Source organism: Cryptotermes secundus, unplaced genomic scaffold (assembly GCF_002891405.2).
Source record: "Cryptotermes secundus unplaced genomic scaffold, Csec_1.0 scaffold1186, whole genome shotgun sequence".
Taxonomy (NCBI): Eukaryota; Metazoa; Arthropoda; class Insecta; order Blattodea; family Kalotermitidae; genus Cryptotermes; species Cryptotermes secundus.
The window spans coordinates 155,043-182,438 of NW_019723920.1; the positions used below are offsets into that span (position 1 = coordinate 155,043).

Genomic DNA, 27,396 nt, shown 5'->3' on the forward strand with positions numbered 1-27,396 from the left:
TCAGTATCAACAAATACACGAGTAACAGATACAAATAGGAAGAGGGAAGAACTCTCAACTTAAGACTAAAATTTACTTTTGTAGGACTTAACTACAAAAAAGGGAGGATAAGTATTTAATCTAATTTTATGCTTTTGCAGGGAACAAAACTTCTCTGTTCTTATTCCCCCTCCCCTATAGAATGAAAAAACTCCGTAGCTTTAGTCCGAAAGCGAACTATACTGACCGAGCGACCGCCGCTTTCCGGCGAAGTTAGTGCCAACTTTAGCAGATAGAAAGTGTCGCGTGGTCAGAGCAACGAATCCCCATGGCCGTTAGTCTCGGTTTTCTAGGCCGAAGCCGTTATTTCCTTGAAAGAGCTCCTCAATTATCCTCATGAGGCTGAGCGGACCCCGTTCCAGACCCGCTACTTCTCAGAATCTGGTAGCGCCGGGAATCGAACTCTGGACCTCTGGATATGTAGCCAGGAACTCTGACCAGTAGACCAAAGAGGCGGTCCCATTTAATGAATAGAAAACCATCGTGATGCTTGCACGTCGCATTAATAACCAATTGTGCTTCTCAAGAAGGGCCCAGCTCCATGGAGTTAGTTTGTTAACTGGTTGGTCAGTCAGTCAGTTATTAATAGCCATCATCCTAGCCGAATATCACGTGTTAAACCCCGTCTTTTTGCACTGCATTTCCGTGTCTGTGTTTCTCAGCATGCTTGGATATGGCTGCTGTGGCTTCTGTCTCAGACGTGGATTACACTTCATATTTGGACACCCAAAGTCGACCGCCTGATGTCCACAGAGGTACTCTTCACGATGCCCATGTACGACTCCCTTTTTGTGGATCAATCGTTGGCACTCAACAGACGCCATGATGAAGGATACGAAGTATTAACAGAGGTAACGTAAAACAGTGTATCAAATTCAAGGTATTTATTTACATTGGTATATAGACACTAAAGTTCATATCTTACGCAGTAACTGCCTTCTAAAAGAAGTCATTGAAGGAAAGATAGAGGGGCAGATAGAAGTGACCAAAAGACGAGGAAGAAGACGTAAGAAGATGCTGGATGACCTTGGGGACAGAAGAGGATATTTTCACTTGAAGGAGAAAGCTCTAGATCGCATTAAGTGGAGGAACTGTTTTGGAAGAGACTGTGGACCTGTCGTCTTGACAGATTACTGATGAAATGAATGAACCTGTTGCTTACATCTTCAGGGTAAAAGAGATTATCTGCTCCGAAAACAGAAGCAAGACATATGTTTGAAATATTGGTATCAATTCTTCAAATTACAGCGCACCATATTATATTACCCTGCTTCAATCCTTGACAATAACACAGGGCAACACAAAATGTAACTTGTGTGCTGATTTCTATACGTTTTCTGCTTGCTAGCACGGACCTAATAGAAAACACCCTAATACACTGACATTTACTGTGCATTCTTCTCGGTGTATATGACAGCCGCAGATGTTAAAGCGGGGTATAAACATTGCAGTAGATTTTCTGGACGCGAATCAAATCCTCAACCAAAGTCTTCTATTTATTAAAAATAAATACTTTTCCATCCGTTTAACCAAATGCAAAGCTACACAAGACTGTTCGATGGAAGAACTCACAGAGACTCATATCTCTCAATTCCGACGCCCTTAGGACCAGGCCGAAGCAGGACCGAAGAAACAGATCCTGAAGTGTTCTGACGAAAGTGTAGACCACTAAGAATTACAGGTTTTCGGGTTTTACCAATTGTTTGCTATTCTAAAAAATTGAAACCACAACGTTTCGGAAACTGGATCTCTCTCCGGCCTCAAGTAAGGGGGGAGACAGCGGCCTCCGTAGTCTAGGGGTAACGTTCCCACATCGTGACTCAAGGTACGCGGGTTCAAACCTGGCGGAGGTCGTGGAATTTTTAAGGGCGGAAAAATTCAGGGAACAAGTACTCCGGGAGGGACTTTAAGCCGTGGGTCCCGTGTCGTAGATTTACGGCACGTAAATCTACGTGTCTCTAGGAGACCTCTGAGCAAAATTAGGCAAATTTCCCGCCCAAGTAGTTTCCAATTCCTCCGGTAGATGGGGGAAGTATTAGGTACCACTGCCAGAGGGGGGGGACCTCCCTGACAGAAAGGGACTAACTATTAGATACCACTGCCAGAGGAGGTTGGAACCTCGCTGGCAGAAAGGGGCTGATAGTAAGCACCAGTACCGGTAAGGTATGGAGACAGTAGAAATTAAAGGGAGACGCACAATGGACCACTAACCGGTCTAAGTGCATGGGGAAACCCACCCCCTCAATACGGAATACGGAAGGGGGGAGACACCTACTCTGTTGGGTCCCTTAGCAAGAGCTAACTTCAATCACTGGACAACCATGTGAGATTCACTACATCTATGTAAACACCTAAGACAGGGCTATGTCGAAGGAGATAACAAGAAAATATGTAATAAAAATTGTGATAAAGCGCGTACATTTGTGAAACTAGGATAGTAATGGAGGTGGAAATTTATGCTACAAATATAGCCAACAAACCAAGTACATGAACACCAGTAGAGAATTTGTGAAAAAAATATAATGCCTACCGCTAGCGCCGTCTGTGGGTAAAACCTGATAAAAACCCATGAAAGGTCTGTCGCGTCATACAGATATTCCGAGTGAGTAACCTCATTGCTGATAAGGAGGATGCAGATTGGTTAAGCATGCCATATGGGCCGATTCATTTTATTTCCTATACCTACAGTTACTTTCAATTTTCAAAATCCTAGCTTCATCCCAGCTGACCCTATGACTCTCTTCATAAGCATGTTGGGCTAATTTTGATTTTTCTAGAAGACCCTGTGGGAGATTGTGCCTGTGTTGGTGGAGCACCTCGGCTAGAGGTCTGCCTGTTTCGCCAATTTATCTTCAGCCACATTCACAGGGGATACCGCAGGCGCACTGTGCCGTCTCTTGCAGATCTCTTTCCGGCCTGCTTTCGTGAGTGAGCTGTTAGGAATGTATTCAGTTTCGAAGATCGTCCTTATGTTATATTGACTGATCTTCTCCGAAACACTCTTCTCACATGAAATATACACAGAGCCCACGTGTTTTTCGTCTTTATTCAGACAACTGCTTCCTTGGAGTTAATGACCAAGTCAATTGAACTTTGGTCACAACCGCTGAGCTGAAAAACACGTTGTATCTTGACCACCTCTGTGCTCTAGTGGTAAGAGTTCCTGGCTACAGATCCTGAGCTCCCGGGTTCGATTCCCGGTGCTACCAGATTTTCTGAGAAATAGTGGGTCTGGAACGGGGTCCACCCAGCCTCTTGAGAATAAGTGAGGAGCTATGTCAAGGAAACAGCGGCTCCGGTCTAGAAAACCGAAATTAACGGCCGTGGGGATTCGTTGCGCTGACCACGCGACACCATCCATCCGCTAAATTTGGCACTAACTTCGCCGACAAGCGGTGGTTGCTCGGTCGGTATAGTTCGCTTGCGGACTAAAGCCACGGAGTTTGTTGTCGTTCTTGGCATATGCTGAAGGCTATATTGAGAAGACTCCGAATCAACCCTCTTTTTATACGCGGCGGATGATCAGATCCTCGAAACCAAGCCCTATGAACAAAATACATAATTTACGAACTACTCACCCAGGATTTTCGGGTATAGAGGACTAATTATTCATTCGTTTTCTTCCCTAACTAACTAAATGAAACAGAGTCCTTATAAGTAGTTAACACTCGCTCAGCTACTCACGAAAATCCCCGCAAGCAAAATTTCATCATTGTCTTCACAAAATCCCAGTATTCATATCTATTCGTAGCCAGCTGAATCCTATCTATATCTTCACGCCTCACTTCTCTAATATCTATTTTAATATGATATATCTACATACAGGCCTTCTGACCTCTTTCCTTTAAGCTTTCGTTTAAATTTGAGTATGCATTTTTCACCTCTCCGACCAGTGCCTCGCCAAAACCATCCTAACCTGTCATAAGTGAAAGAGTGTATACAGGGTTTTGTAGGAACACTTGAAATAGACAGACAACTAGGAAGACCTATACTTAGATTGGAGGATATTATTAGAATGGATCTTAGAGAAATAGTATTTCCGTATGGACTGGATTTGTCTGAGGATGTAGACAGCGTGGGGGGAGGGGGTCTTGTAAACTGGATAATAAACATAAGATTTGAGATTTTCACAGCAGTGACTATGAAGGATGCCCTCTTCTGGGAAGTGGTGGCGTACAGATCTACACGGCGCCACATCCCAGACGAGGACATTCTTCACGATAATAAACCTTTGGGTTACATAAAGTGTTACGAGCCCCTTGAATGACTAATGCAACTATTAAATTCTTAAGAAGGACATAACTCCGTGGAGTTGTTCATGTAATTAGTTCGTCTGTTAACTTTTTACAACTGTGCCTGATGCTAGGAACTCGAAGTGGTTGGACACGAGGAAGAATTTGCTATGGAGCATAAGTTTCAAGAGGAAATGATGGATCCAAAGGCAGATGTAGTGCGACAGTCTGACTACATCAGGAGGGTTTACGCATGCGCAACCATGTGGCATGAAACTCCCGACGAGATGATGCAGATGCTTAAGTCCATCTTCAGGATGGATGCGGACCAATCAGCACGCAGACTCGCCCAAACATACATGGACATCTTGGACCCTGACTTCTATGAGTTTGAAAGTGAGTTACGTGGCAGCATGAGCTGCTTCTGAGTTTCTAACGGAATTTAGATTAGAGTTTTTCCCACGGTGAACATTTAATTTATGTTGTGCTGGTTTATAACATGGCCTAGTCCTGTAGGTAGTTAGGAATGTTTAGGAGGCGCACATTGTCTCAATGTTCAGGGAAGTTCCCTGAAGTTGGAGGTAACATATTCCCCCTCCGAAACGTTAGTAACAATGAACCGAGCGGCCTCCGTAATCTAGGGGTAACGTTCCCACCTCATGACTCAAGGTACGCGGGTTCAAACCCGGCGGAGATCGTGGAATTTTTAAGGGCGGAAAAATTCAGGGAACAAGTCCTCCGGGAGGGACTTTAAGCCGTGGGTCCCGTGTCGTAGATTTACAGCACGTAAAAGATCCTCATGTCTCTAGGAGACCTCTGAGCAAAATTATTAGGTAAAAGGTTTCCCGCCCAAATAGTTTCCAATGCCTCCGGTAGATGGGTAAGCATCGGGTACCGCAGCCAGCCTCCCTGGCTGAACGGGGCTGATAGCGAGCACCAGTACCGGCAAGGTATGGAGACTGGTAGAATATTAAAGGGGGACGTACAATAGATTATTAGTCGCGGTGCATGGGGAAATCCACCCCATCCAATAATAATAATAATAACAATTAACAGAATATACATGGTGTCATAACAAAATGGCGGCATTTTGTACAAATATAAAAGCATTACTTAAGTACTGGGATATAAGGTTTTCACACCGGTGGTTACGAAGTGTTCTATCTTCTGGGATTACATTCCTTGTAATCTGGTGAAAGTAAATCGGCCTTTCGGAGGAATATGTTTTATCCATCTTCAGGGTCGAAGAGTAAGCTATGAAGCAGGCAGGATGTAGATCACTACTACACCGAATTACATTCCAGGAGACAGAATTCTTCTTTGTTCGTCTTCTCTTCTAGCTCACATTTTCTTTGATGACGCCTTTGAAGTAAGCGAGGAGAATGACGAAGAGGTGGTCGTGAACATGTTCGTGAAGGATCTGATGGTGACGATAGACAAGGCAGCCTCCGAGGTGCACAGCACCGAATACCAGATGAAGCCTCCGAAGAAATTCCCCACACCCTATGGAGGACGCCTTGTGTGGACGCTGCCTGGCAAAACGAAGATGATCGCACACCTCAAGGACAAGGACAAGATCCGACACAAGAAAAGATGGAGTCAGGTACTCGAATTTATGTCAGCGATTCTGTTCCCGGTAGAGACAGGTAGTTTTCGCCAGTACACAACGATTAGAAGCTATCAGAGGTTTTCAGGGCTTTGAAGATTCTGGTTAAAATACTGTACAATCTGGTGGTTTGTTACAGTGTTTAGGAGGAAACTGCAACATTGTCAACAACCTACAGGATTACATCGTCTCATACCTCCTAAGATCCCAGTCTGTACCCACAGAATTTCTAGGACCCAAACAGCCACCTATGCAGATGTCATGAGGCTACTTTCCTGGCAGCATGATGCTGTCTCAGTCTCATCTACTGCCGAGGCTTACAAAGAGTAGAGTTCTACCTCTGTGTCCCTTTAAAGGCATGATGTTGAGAGGCAGAGGAAAATATTACACTTCTTGTTATTCATTAATTAAAATCCTTATTTCTGAAAGGGGACATGAGGTAGCGTAGTTGGTTGGGGCACTACGCTACAAGCCAGAAGGTCGCAAGTTTGATTCCCGATGAGGTGATTGGATCTCTCAATTTACCTAGTCCTCCTAGTCACATTATGGCCCCGGGGTCGACTCAGCCTCTAACAGAAATGAATACCAGGAATCTTCTTGGGGGTAAAGGGTGGCCACCGCTTAAAGCTGACAATATTCCTCTCATCTGTGGGCCAGTTGTCTGGAAGATGTGGGAACCTCGACGTCTCACAACCCTATTAGCCTCCACGGTCTGTTACAGGGATAACTTTACCTTTAACTTTACTTCTAAATCTGACCTTCCATTCGGATATCAGATCCCCGCCCTATAAGAAAATAGTTTGAGAAACTTGGTATTCGAGCTTTCGTAAACCACACCAACGAATTTAATGCTGAAACACACTGAACAATTTAAACTGCGGTATTGTGTTTAATTCGAACAATAATTTTACCAATTGGGTCGCATGTGTGAAAAATATTCTCTTCCTTAAAGGAAGAATTAAACTCTGTCTCATATGTTAATGTTCAAATAAGTTTGCACCTAAAATGGATGAAAAATGATAAATTTAAGTACTATACAATGACGAACTTCATTACCTTCACAGGCACCTCCTGTACTGTTAAGACAGCAAAACATAGGATACAACATTATGATGAGAATGTGTCTATTTTGGAGACACAAGAAGTGGAGTTTGGAATTGAAATTCAGGTTCCAACAGAGGCTACCAAATTCTTTACTTTTTGAGTCACTTTAAGCCTCTCAATAAGGATTTTTTTTCCTTGGCACTACAGCCCCAGTGGGCCTAGGCCTATCTCCATGAAATTCTCTGTTCACTTCGGTTATTCTAGATCTCACTGCGAAATGCTAAACTTGTCTTAGAATATGAGCTTCGGAATTATTACACTGTGCAGTCTAGTGGCGTTTCGGAGGAACCTGCTATCTCCATAGCAACATGCGCAGCTATGAAACTTCTCCGTGTCAAAGACCTGAAGATCACAGTCTGAATGTTCACTGTGAAAACAGTAAATCGTATCTAGGAGTGAACCCGATTTTTGCAGGTGATGTACATGTATTACCTGCTCGGACACCGCCTCATGGAGCTGCCCATTAATGTGAAACGCAAAGAGGTGATCGCAAAGAACACGTTCATCCTAGCGCTTGACGGGGACATCGATTTCAAGCCTGAGGCAATGCACTTGCTGTTAGATCTCATGAAGAAGGACGATAAACTGGGAGCAGCCTGTGGGCGCATCCATCCCGTCGGAAAAGGTACTGTACAAACATAAGTAAAAAAGTAAAAGAAAGAAAGAAAGAAAGAAAAAGTAAAGCTATCTCTGTACCAGGCCGAGAGGGCCCATAGGGTTGTGAGACATTGAGGATCCCACCTTATCTAGACAATCGGCTCAAAGATGGCGGTAAGGGTGTCAGCCTTACACGCCGGCCGCGCTTTACTCCACAGGAAAATTATTTAATTAATTCCTGGTACTCATTTATGTTAGAGGCTGAGTCAACCCCCGGGCCATAGTGCGGCTGGAAGGATTAGGTCAATTGAAAAAATCCAATCACCTCATCGGGACTTGCTTAATTGTGTCCAGCGAAGATGTAGGCAGCAGGAGCCTCCGAAACGTTAGTAACGACAAACGAGACTACGAGGCGTCATACCCAGAAAGACTACAGTCCAAATTTTCAGCGCCATAAATGCCATAATTTTCGCATGGGCACCGTTTTTAAGACCACCTGACACATATCGAAAGTGGAAGAATTTTCTGAAAGTTGATTTATGCTATTCTTAGCGATTTATATTCAGTTAACAGAGACAATATCTCGTCTGCGTGGGAGTACGATGTACTTTCAAACTGAGTTTAGTGGCACTGATTAAAAATTCCGACATTTCATTTAGATGTTACAGAAGTAACACACAATGAGAATTCAACGGAAGGTCTCAATATTTGCTCTATTAAAAAAATAAGTAAAGGTATCCCTGTAGCAGGCTATGAAGGCCCATAGGGTTGTGAGACGTCAAGGTTTCCGCATTTGGTAGACAATCGGCTCACAGATGGCGGTGAGGTTGTCAGCCTTATGCGCCGGCCACCCATTGTCTCCAGAAAGATTACTGGTACTCATTTCTGTCAGACGCTTACTCGACCCCAGGGCCCTAGTGCGGCTGGAAGGATTAGGTCAATTGAAAAGCCCAATGACCTCATCGGGAAATGAACCCACGACCTTCTGGTTTGATGCCTCAAATAACTACGCTACCGCATGTCCCTTTGTCATATAAGGGTTCGCGTTATTAACGTCCCTTACTATATCTCGTATCCCTGTCCAGTGATTCACATTATCGAATGATGAGTCGAGATCGGCGTTTACACTACCTCCCACGAATGACAGACACAAACAGTGAGGAGTAAACAGTCTAATTCAAACATCCATATTATGCGTATTATCAGTAGTCACAGAATAGGGTAAACACAGATACAAAAGACTGCCCCTTTAATTACGATCTGCTATATACATTAAATTGACGCAACGTGTGAGCTCTCTACAGTTCGTTTCTATAAGATCTTCATTCTACATAACCCCGGTTAACCTTTTAACATTATGATGGGTCCGCCACAAAACATAATTCACAGAAATTATGTAGCCTGATTCTCCCTTTTAACAAAGCATCTAGAACTCATTACTGCTGTGTCAGAAACACCTTGAAACACGTGTATATATAGTAAACATTTAAAATTAACATATTATTTTCACGTAAATTTATTTCCGCTGTAATATCAACGCGTTTATTAATCTATTAATGACATTTCATGGATTAAGAATATACCAGTTACCTAAATTTTCCGATCACGTTGGCCTCGAGGTCTTAAGCATGAACCGTCTTCGCCCTTTCAAACACTGGGGTCGCGGATTCGAATCCCATTCGAGGCATGGACGTCTGCGTGCGTTTATTCTGTGTCTGTGTTGTTCTGTGTGTAGGTAGCGGCCTTGCGATGGGCTGATCCCCTGTCCAAGGAGTCCTACCGATAGTGTATATATTAAGAAACTGAAAAAGCGGCTAAGAGCCATAAGGGCTATAGTGCTAGAGACAGGTACCTAATTACCTACATTTACCTGTAATTACATTATCGTAGGGCCCATGGTATGGTATCAGAAGTTCGAGTACGCCATCGGCCATTGGCTGCAAAAAGCTACTGAACATGTGATCGGCTGTGTACTCTGTAGCCCTGGTTGCTTCTCCCTTTTCCGAGGGGTGGCCCTTATGGATGACGCTGTCATGAAGAAGTACACCACATTATCAAGCGAAGCCAGACACTACGTTCAATACGATCAAGGTAAGGAAACCAGACATTTCTTTCGAGTCGGATGGCATTCTCCGTGAGGGGGAGGGGCTTATATGAAAAGAGGGGGAGGGGAGGAGAGAAAGGAGCTTCTTAATGTGCATTTTTCAAATACCAAGAGGTTAATCCAATCAGGAAGATTGAGATGAGCATCCACGGAAGATGGGAGAACTGAAAATAAAATTGTGGTCAGAAAAGTTGGAAAACGGAGTAGAGGGTATAATATTAAAATAGAGATTAGAGACTGTGGACTGAATTCATCTGGAGGCCAAGGATAGAGAAAAGTCGTCGTTTGGAATAAGAAAATTAACTCTCAATTTCCATAAAATGTGTGGGATTTTGAGGGCATCTTAGTCTTAAGAGGAGGACTTTGCTTTATTTGTACGTAGTTCATTTCAAGAAGCTGTCAGTAACTCGGACTACAAGTATATATAGGTACAGATGCGTAGAAAGTCGCATATTAAAACAAAAGCTTCAGCACAAGCTAACAGCAGCGGACTTAAACGAATACTTTACGGTCATTTGCGTCAAAATCGTTGTTTCAGGAGCAGATATCTACATGCAGAGATATTTTTACAATGAAATAAACGCACGTTAAAATTATCAGATTAAATTAGGTTAGGTTGCAGTGTCATAACACTGAACTACACACTGAACTCTTCGAAAATTTTCAAGTTTAAAAGGATTTTCAAATTTTTTCCTTAAATTTTCGAGAATGTTTAAATTTAGGATATTTAAGAAAATGTCACTATTGTGTATTTTTTGGGATGCTTCGATTATTTTCATTTTTAAAAAAATCTTAAACACTTGAGATTTGAAAACTTTTAAATTTCAGACTTTTCATATTCTTGTGGTCAGGTTCAGATCCTGCCGTGTCAGTTTCGACCCGGCTCGGTTAGGTTAGGTTAGGTTAGGTTAGGTTAGGTTAGGTTAGGTTAGGTTGGGTTGGCGCACCAGCAGACTACGAGGCATCTACTTTCGTTGTCGCCTCTCAAATACCAGCTTAGCGTACACAGCAGCTTATGAACTCGCGGTGAACTATACTAGAGTTTCACGAACTTGTTTGACAGCCAACATAAAATTCCTCATGGCGGTAAGAAAGTTCAATCCTGTTGCAGGCGAGGACCGATGGCTCTGTACGCTGTTACTACAGCGTGGGTACCGGGTCGAGTACTCGGCAGCCAGTGATGCCTACACGCACTGTCCAGAAAGTTTCGACGAGTTTTACAACCAAAGACGACGCTGGGTCCCCTCTACCATGGCCAACATCATGGACTTGCTCGCGGACTACAAACGAACAGTCAAAATCAACGACAACATTTCATTTCTTTATATCATCTATCAGGTACATCGTCAGTTATAAATTAAATCCTATACAGGATGTTTACGACTTTAGGGCATAACTGCAGGAGGTGATTTCCTAGGTCTTTGTGATTAAAAAGTTCATATAAACATGTGTCCGATTTTGGACGGTTACCGAGGTATGACCGTTTTAAACTCAGAATAGAAGGTAACGATTACTGACAAGAAACGGAACAAAATAATAAACCGCATAATACATGATACATTTAAAGTATGAATGTAAAGTTAACTTCGTGAAATTACCTTTAATTTGAATTTATTGGTGCTTAATGCTGATTTTCGAAAATGCTACCGCCGGGCGCAACACAGGCTGCCGCTCAGTTGTGAACCGCGCCGGATTTACCAACCCACCCCGCCTTAGGAACCTCTCAAGTGTCGAGATAACGAGAACGCTCTGTCTGTAGCTGGCTAAAGATAGCGACCAGCGAGCTGACAGACGCGGTTCACACGAGGGCGTGTACTTGAAGAAAAGACGGTCATAACTCCGTAACCGTCCAAAATCGGACACATGTTTATATGAACTTTTTTGATCACAAAGACCTAGAAATCACATCCTGCAGTTATGCCCTAAAGTCGTGAAACACCCTGTATTTATATGGGTAGAAATTGTTAGTAACAAAATAATGCCACTTTTATTAGTGACTACCGTGTTAGGTTGGTCCCTTGTCAGCACGTCATGGCGTCTACTCAAGTTGCAGATAGACGAGACGGCTTCCATTTATGGATGGTAGCTGCGAATATACCGATTCACTAGTCGCGGAAAGCAAACAAATGGTGGTTCTCTAGTTTGGGGGTTGGGCGTGGGGCTAACAACTCCTCAACGTAAAAAATAAGCATGTTACGACAATGTTCAAGAAGCCTCGGACCAGGACGGATTCTTTAGATAAACGACCTGAGCGAAAGAATATACCTGATCCTAGCCATTTTGAGGTTGAAAATGCTATTGCAAAATTGAGAAGGTATAAATCGCCAGGTAGTGATCAAATTCAGGCAGAACTAATTCAAGCAGGAGGTGAAATATTACGTTTTGAGCTCCATAAGCAAACTAATTCTATTTGGAATAAGAAAAAATTGCCTAATTGATAGAAGGTGTCTATTATTGTACCAGTTCACAAGAAGGGTGATAAAACTGACTGTAGTAATTATCGGGGGATATCACTGATATCAACTTCATACAAAATTTTTATCCAATAATCTTCTCTCAATGTTAAGTTTATATATAGATGAAATTATTGGGGATCATCAGTGTGGGTTCCGACATAACAGATCAACTACAGATCAGATCTTTTCCATTCGTCAGATACTGGAAAAAAATATTGGAGTGCAATAAGACAGTACATCAGCTATTCATAAGACTTCAAGAAAGCCTATGATTCAGTTAGGAGGGAAGTATTGTACGATATCCTGATAGAGTTTGGGATACCTCAGAAACAAGTTAGGCTGATTAAAATGTGTTTAAACGAAACGTATAGTGAAGTCCGTGTAGGTAAACATTTGTCTGATAAATTTGCTATCCAAAATGATCTAAGACAAGGAGATGCTTTATCGCCACTCCTTTTCAACTTTGCTTTAGAATATGCCATTAGGAAGGTCCAGGAAAACAAGGTGGAACTGAAATTAAATGGGGTACATGAGCTGCTGGTCTAGGCTGATGATGTGAATCTACTGGGAGATAAATCAGATACCATAAAGAAAAACATAAAATCTTTAACTGACGCTAGTAAAGAATTTGGCCTAACAGTAAACACAGAGAATACTAAGTACATGTTGCTGTGTCGTGACCAGAATGCAAGGCAAAAGCATAACATGAAGATAGCTAACAGAGCCCTTGAAAATGTGACACCACAATTCAAAAATCTGGGAGCGACAGCAACAGATCTAAACTTTATTCAGGAGGAAATTAAGAGGAGATTGAACTCGGGTAATGCTTGCTACCATTCAGTCCAGCACCTTTTGTTTTCTCGTCTGCTGTCTGAAAACATAAAAATTAGAATATACGAAAATATAATTTTGCCTGTGGTTCTGTATGGGTGTCAAACTTGGTCCCTGACATTAAGGGAGGAACATAGACTGAATGTGTTTGAGAACAGGGTGCTTATGAGAATATTTGGACCGAAGAGAGATGAAGTGACAGGAGGCTGGAGAAAACTGCATAATGAGGAGCTTCATAACTTGTACTCTTCTCCAAGTGTATTTAGAATGATTACGTCAAGGAGGATGAGTTGGGCCGGGCATATAGCACGAAAGGGGGGAGAAGAAGAATGCATATAGGATATTGATGTGAAAGCCAGAGAGAAAGATACCACTAGGAAGACCACGACGTAGGTGGGTGGACAATATTAAAATGGATCTTAGAGTGATAGGATGGGATAGTATGGACTGGATCTATCTGGCTCAGGATAGGGACCAGTGGAGGGCTCTTGTGAACACGGTAGTGAAACTTCGGTTTCCATAGAATGCTGGGAAGTTCTTGAGTAGCTGCGTAACTGGCGACTGCTCAAGGAGGGCTCCGCTCCATGAGTGAGTGAAAGAGAGACTTATGGAATTAAGTGCCTATTTTCGATTTCTGAAGTAAGGCCAGTATTCGCTTTGCTTGCTCCGCAGGCACTGCTGATGGGAGGTTCCATCCTGGGACCAGGAAACATCTTCCTCATGCTGGTGGGAGCCTTTGTGGCGGCTTTCAAGATAGACAACTGGACCAGTTTCTTGTTCAACATAGTGCCAATCCTCATTTACATGTTCATCTGCTTCCTTTGCAAATCCAACATTCAGGTAATTCAAGACAGGTTAATCCTTTAATGAACGGAACCCATACAAATGCAAGAAGGCATGGGAAAATAAGCGCCCACTTATCTTTGGTACGACAAGGACTTCATAGAAACCAAAAAAATTAAGGGGACAAACAGACAGATGGACAGATGTAGACGGACGCACAGACCTCGATCTAATGCTGATGTTATAAAAACGAGGACCTATACCTCCACTCCCCTATACTCCTTCATGAGGCGGTGTTTAATTTATCAAACACAGGGCAACTTTATCTATACGTGTACCTTTACGCGAGGCATTGCATTTTTCTTTCGTTTCTATTACACATATTCGTATTTAAATATATAAATAACAACGGCAAATATTAAGGATATGTTCTGAGAAGGAATAATTACCCATTTTCCTTTGATGTGACATGGCCCGCATATAAAACGACGCCTTCAACAATTCTTCATTGCTTCGGGAACGTATCTACCTAGTAGTTGCATAGGAATGATAAGGGGATACATAGTCCCATAGATTCTACTTTGATACGACACGGACCGCACAGAAAACGACGCATCCAACATTTTCATTGTTGTGTGTATTTGTTGCAGTGGAACGTGTTCACCGAACCGATGACTAGTAACGATAGGGGAGAATACACATACAGACATAGAGACTGACGGGAGGGATTTATGTAGTACGCCGTTGAGATGGGCTCAGGTGCCATGATATGCATACTAAGTTTCATAAACATTGGTTCAGGCATTCCAAAGTTCATTTGAAACCGCATAAGCCTACTTACATTTTTTTCAAATTAAGGAAAGTTGGCTAATAACAGCATTCAATATTAAACTATTTCCTAGGGTTTACTCAGCTTCTAACAGAAATGAGTACCAGGAATTAATTAAATAATTTTCCTGGGGAGTAAAACGCGGCCGGCGCGTAAGGCTGACAACCTTACCGCCATCTTTCAGCCGATTGTCTACATAGTGTGGGAGCCTCAACGTCTCAACGCCCCTATCGGCCTTCACGGCCTGGTACAGGGATAGCTTTACTTCTTTCTTTCTTTTTTACTTTTTTCATTTTTATTTACATTACATAATTATCACAGTTACTTATGTACTTTCTTCTTCCTATCAACCAAATGAAAATTCAGTCCAAATGTTCTGCGGTGGACTGAGTTCCGGTTCTAGAGGAACTATATTCAGCAAAGGTGGGAAACTGTAATACCGACTCGTGCATGCCCATTACTTCTATAATACTGTGCTCATATTTAAAATCACTTGGTAGGCGCACGTGACACGATTAACGACAATAGGGCTTCGTTCCTTTTATATAAGGATACTGTCACATATTAGGAGTTCTCGTGACTAATAATAATGGGCTCTAGATTGAATGATTGGATTTACTGGCAGCTGCTTTACTTTTCTCTTAATTACAAACAATTATAGCAGCTCACAATCGATGACTGCCTAAGACTCGCTACATTCCTTACTGGACTACGAGTGTCTTCTCTTCCACTGAGACTGACTTGGCTCTGATTTATGAATCGGTCACTTCTTCAGCTTCCGTTATCACAGCTGAACTCTGAACTACTGAACTACTGAACTACTACTTTCACATTTTCGTGCCGAATGACGACTCACTTATGAAGGAACTAATTCGAACCAGAGTCAGTCAGTCAGTCAGAGTCAGAATTACTTTAGGACCGGCAGGTTACCACCAATCAACATTCTTCCAACTGAACACTTGCGATCATATCCTTATTTAATATCCTCCCTGATGAAAGGATGTGTCTGTCGTTTACAAATGCTGCTGGTCCTCGACAGCACAGTAATTCTCAGATCCAAGTCCTGCGAGACTCGTGACATATTTTACTGTTCCAAATTCGAGACTCCCCCAACCTGGAGGGCCAGGTCCCCGTATTTATATCTGTTAGGAAGAGAGTGGCGTAGTTATATCCCCAAGCACTGGGTTCATTTTCGTCGCCTCCTATGACACGCAGGGCTACTGTGGAGGTATTCGACTTCGCCTCCACACGGGATTAATCCGAAGTAATTATGTGTGCCATTTTGTAACTTCGGGAAGAACCGAATAGAGATTGCTATCTTTTTTTATTTTCGTCTATTATTATCTATTTATCCGTTGCTCCGGAATCTTTTGTTAATTTCGTAGTAACGGTCTGATTTTTCACGAGTTTATCCGTTGTTGCAGATACGTGCCAAGGGAGCCGTTGTCTAGCAATGGACTCTTCCGGCTTTCAGGCGTCATGTCACCCAGACTAATGAAATTGTAGAGAGTTTCTTACGATAGCTAAAGCGTGACAGAGTTTCTTGTTCTCTCCTCAGCTCTTGGCAGCCAAGATCATCAGCGCAGTCTACGGCCTTGTGATGATGGCCGTGCTGGTGGGCATAATGCTACAGATAAACGAAGACGGCCCCTTTGCCCCCTCTTCTTTGTTCTTTTTTATAGTGGCACTAGAAATGATTATAGCAGCTTTTCTGCACCCTCAAGAGTTCGGCTGTCTGCCCGCAGGAGTGGTGTACTACGTCACCGTACCGTCCATGTACTTGTTGCTCATAGTGTACTCCATCTTCAATCTCAACGTTGTTAGTTGGGGCACACGAGAAATTGTCGCTAAGAAGTCAAAAATGGTAAAGTATATTTTCTGATTTGAATTGTAAATAAAGATTAAAGTCCACAGCTGAATCCTATCCTCAGGCAATTAAATTTCGTCCACATAACCTTTGTATTTATGATTATTTTTCAATATTATTTGCCAACTATCCCTAGCTCTCAGACGTGGTCTCTTCCATCAAGTTTCCCTACTAAAATTCTGTAAGCATTTCTCGTTTTCCCTACGTATGGTGCATACTTGATTGCACTTATGTCTACTGAAGGGCTGAAATTATGAAGTTCTTCCTTGTGCAGTTTTTACACAGAGTGACAGATCAAACTCCAAAATCGTGTAAAATAACAGGTTAAATTAGATCGTTGTTGTAATATTTTGTTGTTACTGTTATCATCATCATCAATAAACAAAACATCTATCATTCTTAAATTGCAAAGCAAAGTAGCAAACACTGATACCATTTTGCAATATTTCTAGGAACTAGAACAGGAAAAGAAGGCAGCCGAACAAGAGAAAAAGAAGGCAAAGAAAAAGTCGTTTTGGGGTTTCCTGAACCGCAACGGAAAGAACGGGGATGACGAGGAGGGATCGTTTGAGTTCTCAATGGCTGGGCTTTTCAAATGCATGTGTTGTACCCACCCAAAAGGCGGCGAGGAGAAGGTTCAGTTGCTGCGCATTGCTGATTCTCTGGACAAACTGAACAAAAGGCTGGACAATATCGAGAGGTGAGAACACTAGTCGAACAGACTCTCTGGACAAACTGAACAGAAGGCTGGACAACATCGAGAGGTGAGAACACTAATTGAACAGACTCTCTGAACAAACTGAACAGAAGGCTGGACAACATGGAGAGGTGAGAACATTAGTCGAACAGACTCTCTGGACAAACTGAACAGAAGGCTGGACTACATCGAGAAGTGAGAACATTAGTCGAACAGACTCTCTGAACAAACTGAACAGAAGGCTGGACAACATCGAGAGGTGAAAATATTAGTCGAACAGACTCTCTGGACAAATTGAACAGAAGGCTGGACAACATCGAGAGGTGAGAACATTAGTCGAACAGACTCTCTGGACAAACTGAACAGAAGGCTGGACAACATCGAGAGGTGAGAACACTAATTGAACAGACTCTCTGGACAAACTGAACAGAAGGCTGGACAACATCGAGAGGTGAGAACATTAGTCGAACAGACTCTCTGGACAAACTGAACAGAAGGCTGGACAACATCGAGAGGTGAGAACACTAATTGAACAGACTCTCTGGACAAACTGAACAGAAGGCTGGACAACATCGAGAGGTGAGAACATTAGTCGAACAGACTCTCTGGACAAACTGAACAGAAGGCTGGACAACATCGAGAGGTGAGAACACTAATTGAACAGACTCTCTGGACAAACTGAACAGAAGGCTGGACAACATCGAGAGGTGAGAACATTAGTCGAACAGACTCTCTGGACAAACTGAACAGAAGGCTGGACAACATCGAGAGGTGAGAACACTAATTGAACAGACTCTCTGGACAAACTGAACAGAAGGCTGGACAACATCGAGAGGTGAGAACATTAGTCGAACAGACTCTCTGGACAAACTGAACAGAAGGCTGGACAACATCGAGAGGTGAGAACACTAATTGAACAGACTCTCTGGACAAACTGAACAGAAGGCTGGACAACATCGAGAGGTGAGAAAATTAGCCGAACAGACTCTCTGGACAAACTGAACAGAAGGCTGGACAACATCGAGAGGTGAGAACACTCACTGAACAGACTCTCTGGACAAACTGAGCAGAAGGCTGGACAACATCGAGAGGTGAGAACACTAATTGAACAGACTCTCTGAACAACCTGAACAAAATGCTGGACAACATCGAGAGGTGAGAACATTAGTTAAACAGATTCTATGGACAAACTGAACAGAAGGCTGGACAACATCGAGAGGTGAGAACATTAGTTGAACAGATTCTCTGGACAAACTGAACAGAAGGCTGAACGGAGTATTGAAGTGAATGAAAATATTAGAAGTCCCCCTAGACTCATGAGCAGAACACTGGACAACACAGAAAACTGAGTACAAAACTTAAACAAAAGAAAGATTGGAAAGCATTGACAAATAAAAGCAGAATATGAACAGAGTTTAGTTTCTTACGATGGAAAGTATTCAGACTAGGCCACGTAGAATGTGACGCCGAGTAGCTAGGTATATATGTCCCAACGTTTGTGAGGGCTCTGTTGCCTTCGTTTTGGGGATAGAAATCTCTATCCTCAAAACAAGGGCAACAGATTCCTTCAGGGGACTGGTTACAAAACCGCGTCGTGTCATATCCCAGAAGATCATAATCTGAAATGTCTGCCTACATTATGTGGAGCCGGGATAGCGCAGTCGGTATAGAGACTGGCTACGGGCTGGACGACCAAAGGGTTGGAGTTCGAGTCCAAGTGGGAGCAAGAATTTTCTCTTCTCTACGTACACGTAGTCCAGACCAGCTCTTAGGTCCACCAAACCTCCTACCCAATGGGTAAAAGGGGGTTCTTTCCGGGGGGTAAAGCGGCAGGGCGTGAAGCTGACCACTCACCTCCAACTAGTGCCGAGGTCTATACATTCACTCCCCCCATACGTCTTCATGGCGTAGTGCACAGGGACAACTTTACCTTACAGGATTTGTTCCATTTCAAAATATAATAAACGCAATTCACTTAATCTTTATTAAATTCATGTATATGATGTGCATTCTCAAGGTTATTTAAATTGGTCAAACTCTCAAGATACGTATATACATAAATGGGGAAGAAATAAGGATATTGTAAACCAACAGGTGGCAGTGCATTTGAGGTTTTCACTGCAGTCTTCTTCATTAAGAGAACGTTTAGTCTCATAGACTTCGTACTATTTTCAAAGTAAAAGTATAAATGTTAATCAGCGCTTCCAAGAAGCTGCTCTCCTTGAAGGTGGAAGCACTGTGTTCTTCCGACATGTCGGTAACTACCCAGAGTGCCACAACCTAAACTGTCTAAAAAAACAATTCCAACAACTGTTTGAAACAAAGATTCTAAATTGCCAACTCACCAGTGTTAGCAGTTGAGGCACTGAAACAATAATTCAGTGGTCCAACCTGAAACTAACTGCGATTATGATTATTTCAGGGCAGTTGATCCTGTTTCACAAAGTAAATCGCGCAGGCGCACTACGCTCAGTCTCAACAAGCGAGATTTAGATCCCCTGGCGGAGGACGACGAAAATGAATTGGACGAGGACACAGACACTTTCACAGATAATGAGGGTGAGTCATGTTACCGACGACAAGTGAAGTTTTCTCGAGTCGTTATGGAGGCAGAATTAAATTATAGTTTTATTTCCATTCTGATTTCAGTACCATGTTGTATTTTATATGTAATTCGATTACTATAATAGTATCGACACAATTACCTATTATAATAATGTTTATTCCTACTCACTACATGTATAAATGTATAGATGTTACCCAAATGTTTACATTCGTATTATATTATATTTATATTGTTTGGTGTTTGTGATTCCGTGACTAATAAGAACGGTTTCTGGATTCTATGATTGGATTTATTGACACATATATTTAAACAGTTCGGGACTACAGCAAATTATAGCGCTAGCGCTGGTTTACCCACTTTACAGTTCACCGTTGCACACTCACTAGAATTCTCAAATCTTCACGCCGCTCCTAGACTTGTGTGTTCTTCTGAACGTGTTTACCTAATAACGGAGTTTTCTGGCGCCATAGATTAATGCTTTGAGCAAATCCATCAAATATTAAATGTATTACCTCCATATTCCTATATTTATACTTCTGTATTTTACTATTCGACAATGTAACAGATATCCAATTGGATAATATTTATGAGCATAGAACCCAAGTTCTGTTACTAATATAAACTATGACGTTTCAGACGATTGATGTGTGAGTATACCACATGAAGATGACCCAGAAATAAAGTCGAAACATGTAATGAGTGAGAATAAAAACATTATTAATACTAGTAGTTGTGTTAATGGTATTACAACACTTATATTAATTGTCCCTATTTTATAAAAGCAATTTTACTACTTAAGCGAAAGAGTTCATGAAGAAGTTAACAATGTAAGGTTTCGCTGAGTTACTGAATTCATGGGTAAATAATTGTGATGTCCTATTGTAAATAGGCAGGTGGATACGCGGGAGGAAACTCAGTTCGACAATTCTCGACTTACGAGATAATATTTTTGTTCTATTATTTTAAAACGTGCCAAATTCCAGGGATAAAAGTGTAGTACTTGAAATAAAATGGTTTCGTTTTTTCTGTAACTTCCATTTGAAATATTTATCGTCCCAATTACGCATGAGTTACGCCCGTGAGACCTGCAGAAACGGATGTACAATGCTCGCTAAGGTTGTCCAGGTTTACCCAAATTGGGATGTGCTGACAAATGTCCCTAAAACGTTCCAGTATCAAGTTGCATGTCCATCCGTTCAGGAATTTTCGAGATGGCACATACAGACAGATATGGCGTTGCTTGTAATCTTGTTTTTGCAAAATCCTGTTGCGAAAGTGCCAAAAATGGGAACGAGGGAATACAAAGCTTGGTAAGGTTTTCTCCATTTGATAAATTCAAAATGTACCCCTAACATTCACAGGTTTTTTTAATTGTATTGTCATGAATCGATTATATTTTACACGCCCACATAAATCATCGTTTTAAAATATTTAAGAGACCACTTCGAGGAAAGACGTAAATGGGAGATTAATCGCCTTAAAATATTTTGATTTTGTGGGTTGTATTTATTTACTCTATGACACTGATTGGGAGGCGGGATAGCTCAGTCTATATAGCAACGGGCTACGGACTGGACGACCCGAGTTCGATTCCCGGCAGTGAAAGACTTTTCTCTCCTCCACAACGTCGGGACAAATTCTGGGGCCCACCCAGCCTCGACTCTAATGTGCATCGGCGGTCATTTTCCTGGGTTTAAAGCGGCAGGGGCGTATAGCTGACCACTCAACGCCATCTAGTGTCAAGATCAAGAAAAGTGGAGCTATACCTCCGCTCCCCCATATGTCTTCACAGCATAGTGCTCAACTAATTAAGCGTAGGGACAATTTTTTTAGTTTCTAGGATATTTTTCGGTGGTGGGATCTTGTTAACACGGTATGTGAAGAGGCACAGATCATACGCAACTTTCGCAATTAAACAGTTGTTGAAACATTGACCATTCTGTGTACAGACATCGAACCAAAGGAAGAAAGAGACGAGCAGGTCACTCCCTACTGGATTGACCATTACCCGGAAATGAGGAAAGGTGTCGTTGATTTCCTGTCCTCAAAGGAAGAACAGTTCTGGAAAGACTTGATAGACAAGTACCTCTACGTCCTTGTGAAGAATGCCGAGGCAAGTATACTCGTATATCCACGAAGTGTTTTCTCGCATGCAGAATAACAGTAACTCACCTTACTGAACACCATGTGGTACGTAAATCATGACTGAATATAATTAGGGAATCATCCAATAAGCATAAGAATGGTAACAAGGTACAGAAATAAGCTGTAACTTCTGCAGTCCTCAATATACGAGGAGTACTTCTAAACATTCCTTTCCCAAATGTAGCTGTCAATAGCAAATAAAAGTTAGAGGTCGTCCCTTTGATTAATTAAATAATGTAAGGTAAGGCTATCCGTGTAACAGGCCATGGAGGCCCATAGGTTTGTGACACGTTGAGTGTCCCACATTATTTAGACAATCTGCTCACAGATGGCGGTAAAGTTGTCAGCCTTACGCGCCGGCTGCCCTTTACACTCAGGGAAGGTTTCTGGTACTCAGTTTTGTTAGAGGCTGAGTGGACCCCAGGGCAATAGTGCGGCTGGAAGGATTAGGTCAATATAAATATTATGAGGGGGCGAGAGGCTTGAGTTTCATAACACCGCTTCTTTACCCCCCAAAGAAAGATCCTTAAAGTGGTGACAAGAGAAAAATCCCTGCACCTGCATGGAACTGAACCTCGATCCTGAAACACGTAGCCTAATCAGTGCGAGGCTATTGGCTGGGCTATCACGACTAAACAGTGAGAAAGGAGGTTCGTGCATCATCACGTGATGCAGTAAAGCGTAGGCCGGAGAGAAAAAAATATAATTGAAGGGATAGATCAATTATGACGAATGGATCGTGTAAGGTTTTTAAACTTGGCTCTCGCCCTGCCTAGGGGAAGGAAATATATTGAAGCTGATTGAGTCAAACAGAATATTTAAGAAAATGTTTCCTGCTTTGTGGCGCCATGTATTCCGGTTGAAGATTACCAGCATTTCAAAGAAATCGTCTGTTACCATCTTCATAACTTTTTCCACCACCATGACTGTACTTGTTACATATGAACCATTTTTATATAAGATTACTGCCTGCTGAGATGTGGGTGCGGCGTGCTCTGGATGAATGTTACCAAAGTTTCGAAGGAATCTTCTGCGTCTGTCTTCAGGGGTTTCTTCCATCATAATTCATTCTGTTATTTTCTTAAGATTCCTTTCGTCTCGTATACATATATGACTGGACGGAGAGTTAATAGAGTTTTGGAGGGGTCTCATGCCCCCAACTTCAGAGTTTCCTTCTACTCTAGAGGCAGCAGGTTTCTCCGAAACATTGAAGATTTTGTACCATACTACACAGCGTCACATCCAAGAAGACACTCATATTTACCTCCGCGGGCACATCACATCTGAGACATTTACTTTTGGTTTGTTCCCACTAAGTGACAGCTAAATCCGAATATTGACTAAGCTATGGGCTGGACGACCAAGGAATCGAGGTTTGATTCCAGACAGGGGTCACGGATTTTTTTATACTCCACAGCGTTTACACCGACTCTGGGGTTAGATTTTCTTCACTACCGCACACAAATTGGTTCTGGGGTATCAAACCTCAACCGATACGTAGAAGAGGGGATACAACTGCGGAAGAAGGAAGCAGACCAATTTCCATCCAGTACTTCAGCCTAGAACTTTCATAGTCTATCTCTAAGACCCATGCACATGTCATTAACGTTGTGCTGGGACACGCGGTGGCGTAGTTGGTTGAGGCACTATGCTACAAGCCGGAATGTCGCGGTTTCGATTCCTGATAAGGTCATTAGATTCTTTCAATTGACCTAATCCTTCCGGCAGCACTATGGCCCTGGGATCATCAGCCTCTAACAGAAATGAGTACCAGGAGTCTTCCTAGGGCGATAAAAGGCGGCCAATGCGTAAGGCTGACAATCTTACCGCCACCTGTGAGCCGATTTTCTAGCAAATGTGGGAACGTCTTACAAACTTATGGGTCTCCACGGCCTGTAGCAGGGACAGCTTTGACTTTTGTACCCCTGGTAGCATATTGCATGTGTCTGTTAGACTTTGATAGACGTCGCTTTATTTTAATGTCACAGAAAGAAAAGCTGGTGGCGAGGAACCTGAAGGACCTGAGAGACATATCCGTGTTTGCTTTCTTCATGCTGAACGCTCTTTTCGTGCTTGTGATATTCCTGCTGCAGCTCAGTAAGGACCAGATACACGTTAATTGGCCCTTCAGTGTCAAGGCGAACATCTCATACGACAGTAAAACATATGACGTACGTATCGCGTAAGATCACTAGAGAAGGTATGTATGTATCGCGTAAGAACACTAGACAAGGCAACAAGATGAATAACAATACTCGTAAGACATATGACGTACACGTCATGTAAAGACACTACGATATATGAAATAAAGCAAAGGGCGAACATGATGTACAACAATAAGACAGATGACGTGCTACCACGAAAGAACATTAACTAAAACAAAGTATGTTGCCTCTGTGGTCTAAACATGTAGCGCATAAACATAGAATGTATACATATTTTAATTTTAATGATATTTAAATAAATGATATGATATGATACAAATACCGTCCCAAGTGCAAACAATATATTATGTGTCCTTGATCTTGTTCACCTACACTACATGTTTCGGCCTCACATTGTAGACATTTAAATACTTTAAAGAACATTAATGAATTAAATATGGATTAGTGTCATTTAAATCTATATTGATATTGTTGCCCAGTCTAGAAAACCGAGATTAACGGCCGTGGGGAACCGTTGCACTGACCACGTGACACCCTCTATCCGCAAAAGTTGGCACTAAGTTCGCCGACAAGCGGCGGTCACTCGGTCGGTATAGTTCGCTCGAGGACTACAGACAAAAATTTGGTATTGTTGCATTTTAGACGGAAGAAGACTATAAGTGATAATAAATCAAGTGAACCTGATGTCAGCAGTAAGACCTAAAACACGCTAAGCTGTGGGCAGTAAACTAAAAGTAATATGGCTTACTATAAATTCATATCTATGATGCGCGTATCAAGTACAATATAGGCAATAAACTAAAGAGAAGGCGACGCAAGGTTAAAACAGTAAGAGAACACTATATGACGCAAAACAGTTATAGTAATGACGTAAGCGTCATGACGCGCGATAAACTTATGACGTAGTGTGGTGTTAGCATACCCACTGTTAGAAATAACATTAAGAACAGCGTTGGCCGTGTCATACCTCAGGCGGTTAGTCGCTGGCTTCCGACATCGGCGGCCTGGGTTCGAGTCCGGGTCTGGTCGTATGGGATTTGTGGTGGACAAAGTGGCATTGAGGCAGGTTTTCTCCGAGTACTTCGGTTTCCCCTGCCAATCTTCATTCCACCAATTGCTCCATAATCACCATCTGTCATCTGGGGCTGGTGCAATAGGCCAGTAATGGCCGCAGTACCAAGTGGACTGAGTCTCACCCCACTAAGAATAATGATAGTAAAAGAGAACAATGTTAACTTCTTATTGCACGGCATATGAAATATTATATTTACTGAATACGCCTATTTAACGCGACCTACAATTTCAGATCACCATCTCCAAGGAATACCTGGAGCTGGAGCCTATTGGTATGTTATTTATCATATTCTTCGGCATCGTCCTGATTATCCAGTTCCTCGCGATGCTGATTCACCGTTTCGGTACCCTGTCGCACATGTTGTCCACGATACAGATCAACTGGTTCCAAGCCGGCCCTCAGGTACTCATCAGCAACTCGGCCCCTTACATACACTTTCATTTCGATACGTGTTAAGCTGTCCCTGTAACAGGCCGCGAAGACCCATAGGTGTGTGAGACGTTGAGGTTCCCACATCTTCTAGACAATCAGTTCATAGATGGCGGTAAAATTCGCAGGCTTGCGCGCCGGCCGCCCTTTAACCCCCAGGAAGAGTCATGGAAACTATTTCTCTTTGAGGCTGAGTCGATCCCAGGGCCTTAGTGCGGGTGAAATGATTCGGTAAATTAAAAATATTCAATGACCTCATCGGGAATCCAACCCGCGACCTTCCGGCTTGTAGCACAGTGCCCTCGATAGGTATTAAGAATAAAACAAATTCTCAACATTCAGGTCATACGTCGATATTTCATTGTAAACTTAAGATCATGGTCATTGGGCATATAACGCCATGTACTTCTGATGACAGGCACCGTTGTTTCAGAGGAAATTACTCTCCGTATTTTCAGGGACGTTGATGATGGAAACAGTACGCTGGTAACTATCTACCAAAATACACGTTGTTACATCCGAGAAGACTCTAATACCAATAATCACGGTTGTGACCATTTCGAATCTCATTCTCCATACACAGACATGATTTTCTGTGATCCTGTTGAAACCGTTTTCTATCTTGTCCATTTCACCAATCAGCGGCAACTGATTGATACACAACACAGATCTTTCCCTATGTTCCCCCCGTCTCAGTCGGTATAGCAAGAATGCTATGGGCTAGACGACCGAGAAGTCGGAGTTCGAATTCCGGAAGAGGTAAGAGATAATTCTCTCCCCTATAACGTCTCCACACCGACACTAGGGCCCACCAAACCTCCTATGCAATTGGTATCGACGACTGCAGGGGCATGAAGCTGGCCACTTACCTTCCTCTAGTGCCGATGTTAAGAACTGTACAGCTATACCTCCACTCCCACATACGTCTTCATGGCGTAATGCTTAATTAAGCCCAAGGATGACTTCACATTTTTATATCTTATTGCGTTTCCCTCGGAACACGAGGTAGCGTAGTTACTGGAGGCACTATGTTACAAACCGGAAGGCTCTGGTTTCGTTTCCCGATGATGTCACTGGATTCTTCAATTGACCTAAACCCTTCCAGCCGCACTATGGCCCTGGAGTCGACTCAATCTCTAACAAAAATGAGTACCAGGAATCTTCCTTGGATAAAGGCCGCTCGGAGCGTAAGGCTAACAACCTTAACTCCATCTGTGAGCAAACTGCTAAAAAATGTGGGAACCTGGAAGTCTCACAACGTTATGGACGTCCACGGCCTGTTACAGGGATAGTTTTCTTTCTTTTACTTATGTTTCCTTCAGTAAACTCTACTGAGCGAGTTGTCTGTTTTCCATTAGACTGATGACAAGGATGCGAAAGCACGGGAAGTGGTGCAGGTTGTGAAGGGGCTCCAGCAGCTGCGTGGGGCAGACGGCGACATGGAAGAGAAGGACCCTATGCAGGAGAACGTTGGGCGGCGCAAGACGGTTCAGAACCTCCATAACACACATGTGTTCAAGAAGAAGCAGTCTGTGATAACACTTGACACTGCACTCAAACGGCGTCTCTCTATGATGCCCGGTAACGGAGGTAAGAACTTCCCAGAATCCATGAAGAATATCTTCCTCCTTATAAAGTGAAGGAAATCTACTTTTAAGAAGAATCTACATAACTTCATCCCTCCATAAATTATGTAATCCAATTTATATTGTCACACGTATCAGTGACTAAAGACTGGGTTCGGAGTGGCAATTGGTTTTGTTGACCACTTACAGGTAGTAAACACTCTAATGATTACTGTAATTATAACACGCAAATGAGGTCTTCACTAACCGTTTCCTGGCGATGGATCTCAACACATAAACTAGCAC

General features: G+C 42.6%; 1 protein-coding gene and 1 long non-coding RNA gene across 2 annotated transcripts in view; one reads left to right on the forward strand and one right to left on the reverse strand.

Moving 5' to 3' along the window:
* Window positions 1-27,396, reverse strand: part of LOC111862176 — a 270,613-nt gene that overhangs the window by 53,990 nt on the left and 189,227 nt on the right. The gene's annotated exons all lie outside the window — the stretch shown is intronic.
* Window positions 1-27,396, forward strand: part of LOC111862174 (chitin synthase chs-2) — a 49,675-nt gene that overhangs the window by 18,396 nt on the left and 3,883 nt on the right. Inside the window, exons 9-22 of the mRNA XM_023847358.2 lie at window positions 702-890; window positions 4,406-4,667; window positions 5,612-5,874; window positions 7,396-7,606; window positions 9,469-9,669; window positions 10,794-11,020; window positions 13,642-13,809; window positions 16,140-16,445; window positions 16,901-17,148; window positions 19,568-19,704; window positions 21,661-21,824; window positions 23,845-24,027; window positions 25,328-25,498; window positions 26,884-27,115. Of these exons, the coding sequence (XP_023703126.1) occupies window positions 702-890; window positions 4,406-4,667; window positions 5,612-5,874; window positions 7,396-7,606; window positions 9,469-9,669; window positions 10,794-11,020; window positions 13,642-13,809; window positions 16,140-16,445; window positions 16,901-17,148; window positions 19,568-19,704; window positions 21,661-21,824; window positions 23,845-24,027; window positions 25,328-25,498; window positions 26,884-27,115 (2,962 nt within the window). The remainder of the gene's footprint in view (window positions 1-701; window positions 891-4,405; window positions 4,668-5,611; window positions 5,875-7,395; window positions 7,607-9,468; window positions 9,670-10,793; window positions 11,021-13,641; window positions 13,810-16,139; window positions 16,446-16,900; window positions 17,149-19,567; window positions 19,705-21,660; window positions 21,825-23,844; window positions 24,028-25,327; window positions 25,499-26,883; window positions 27,116-27,396) is intronic.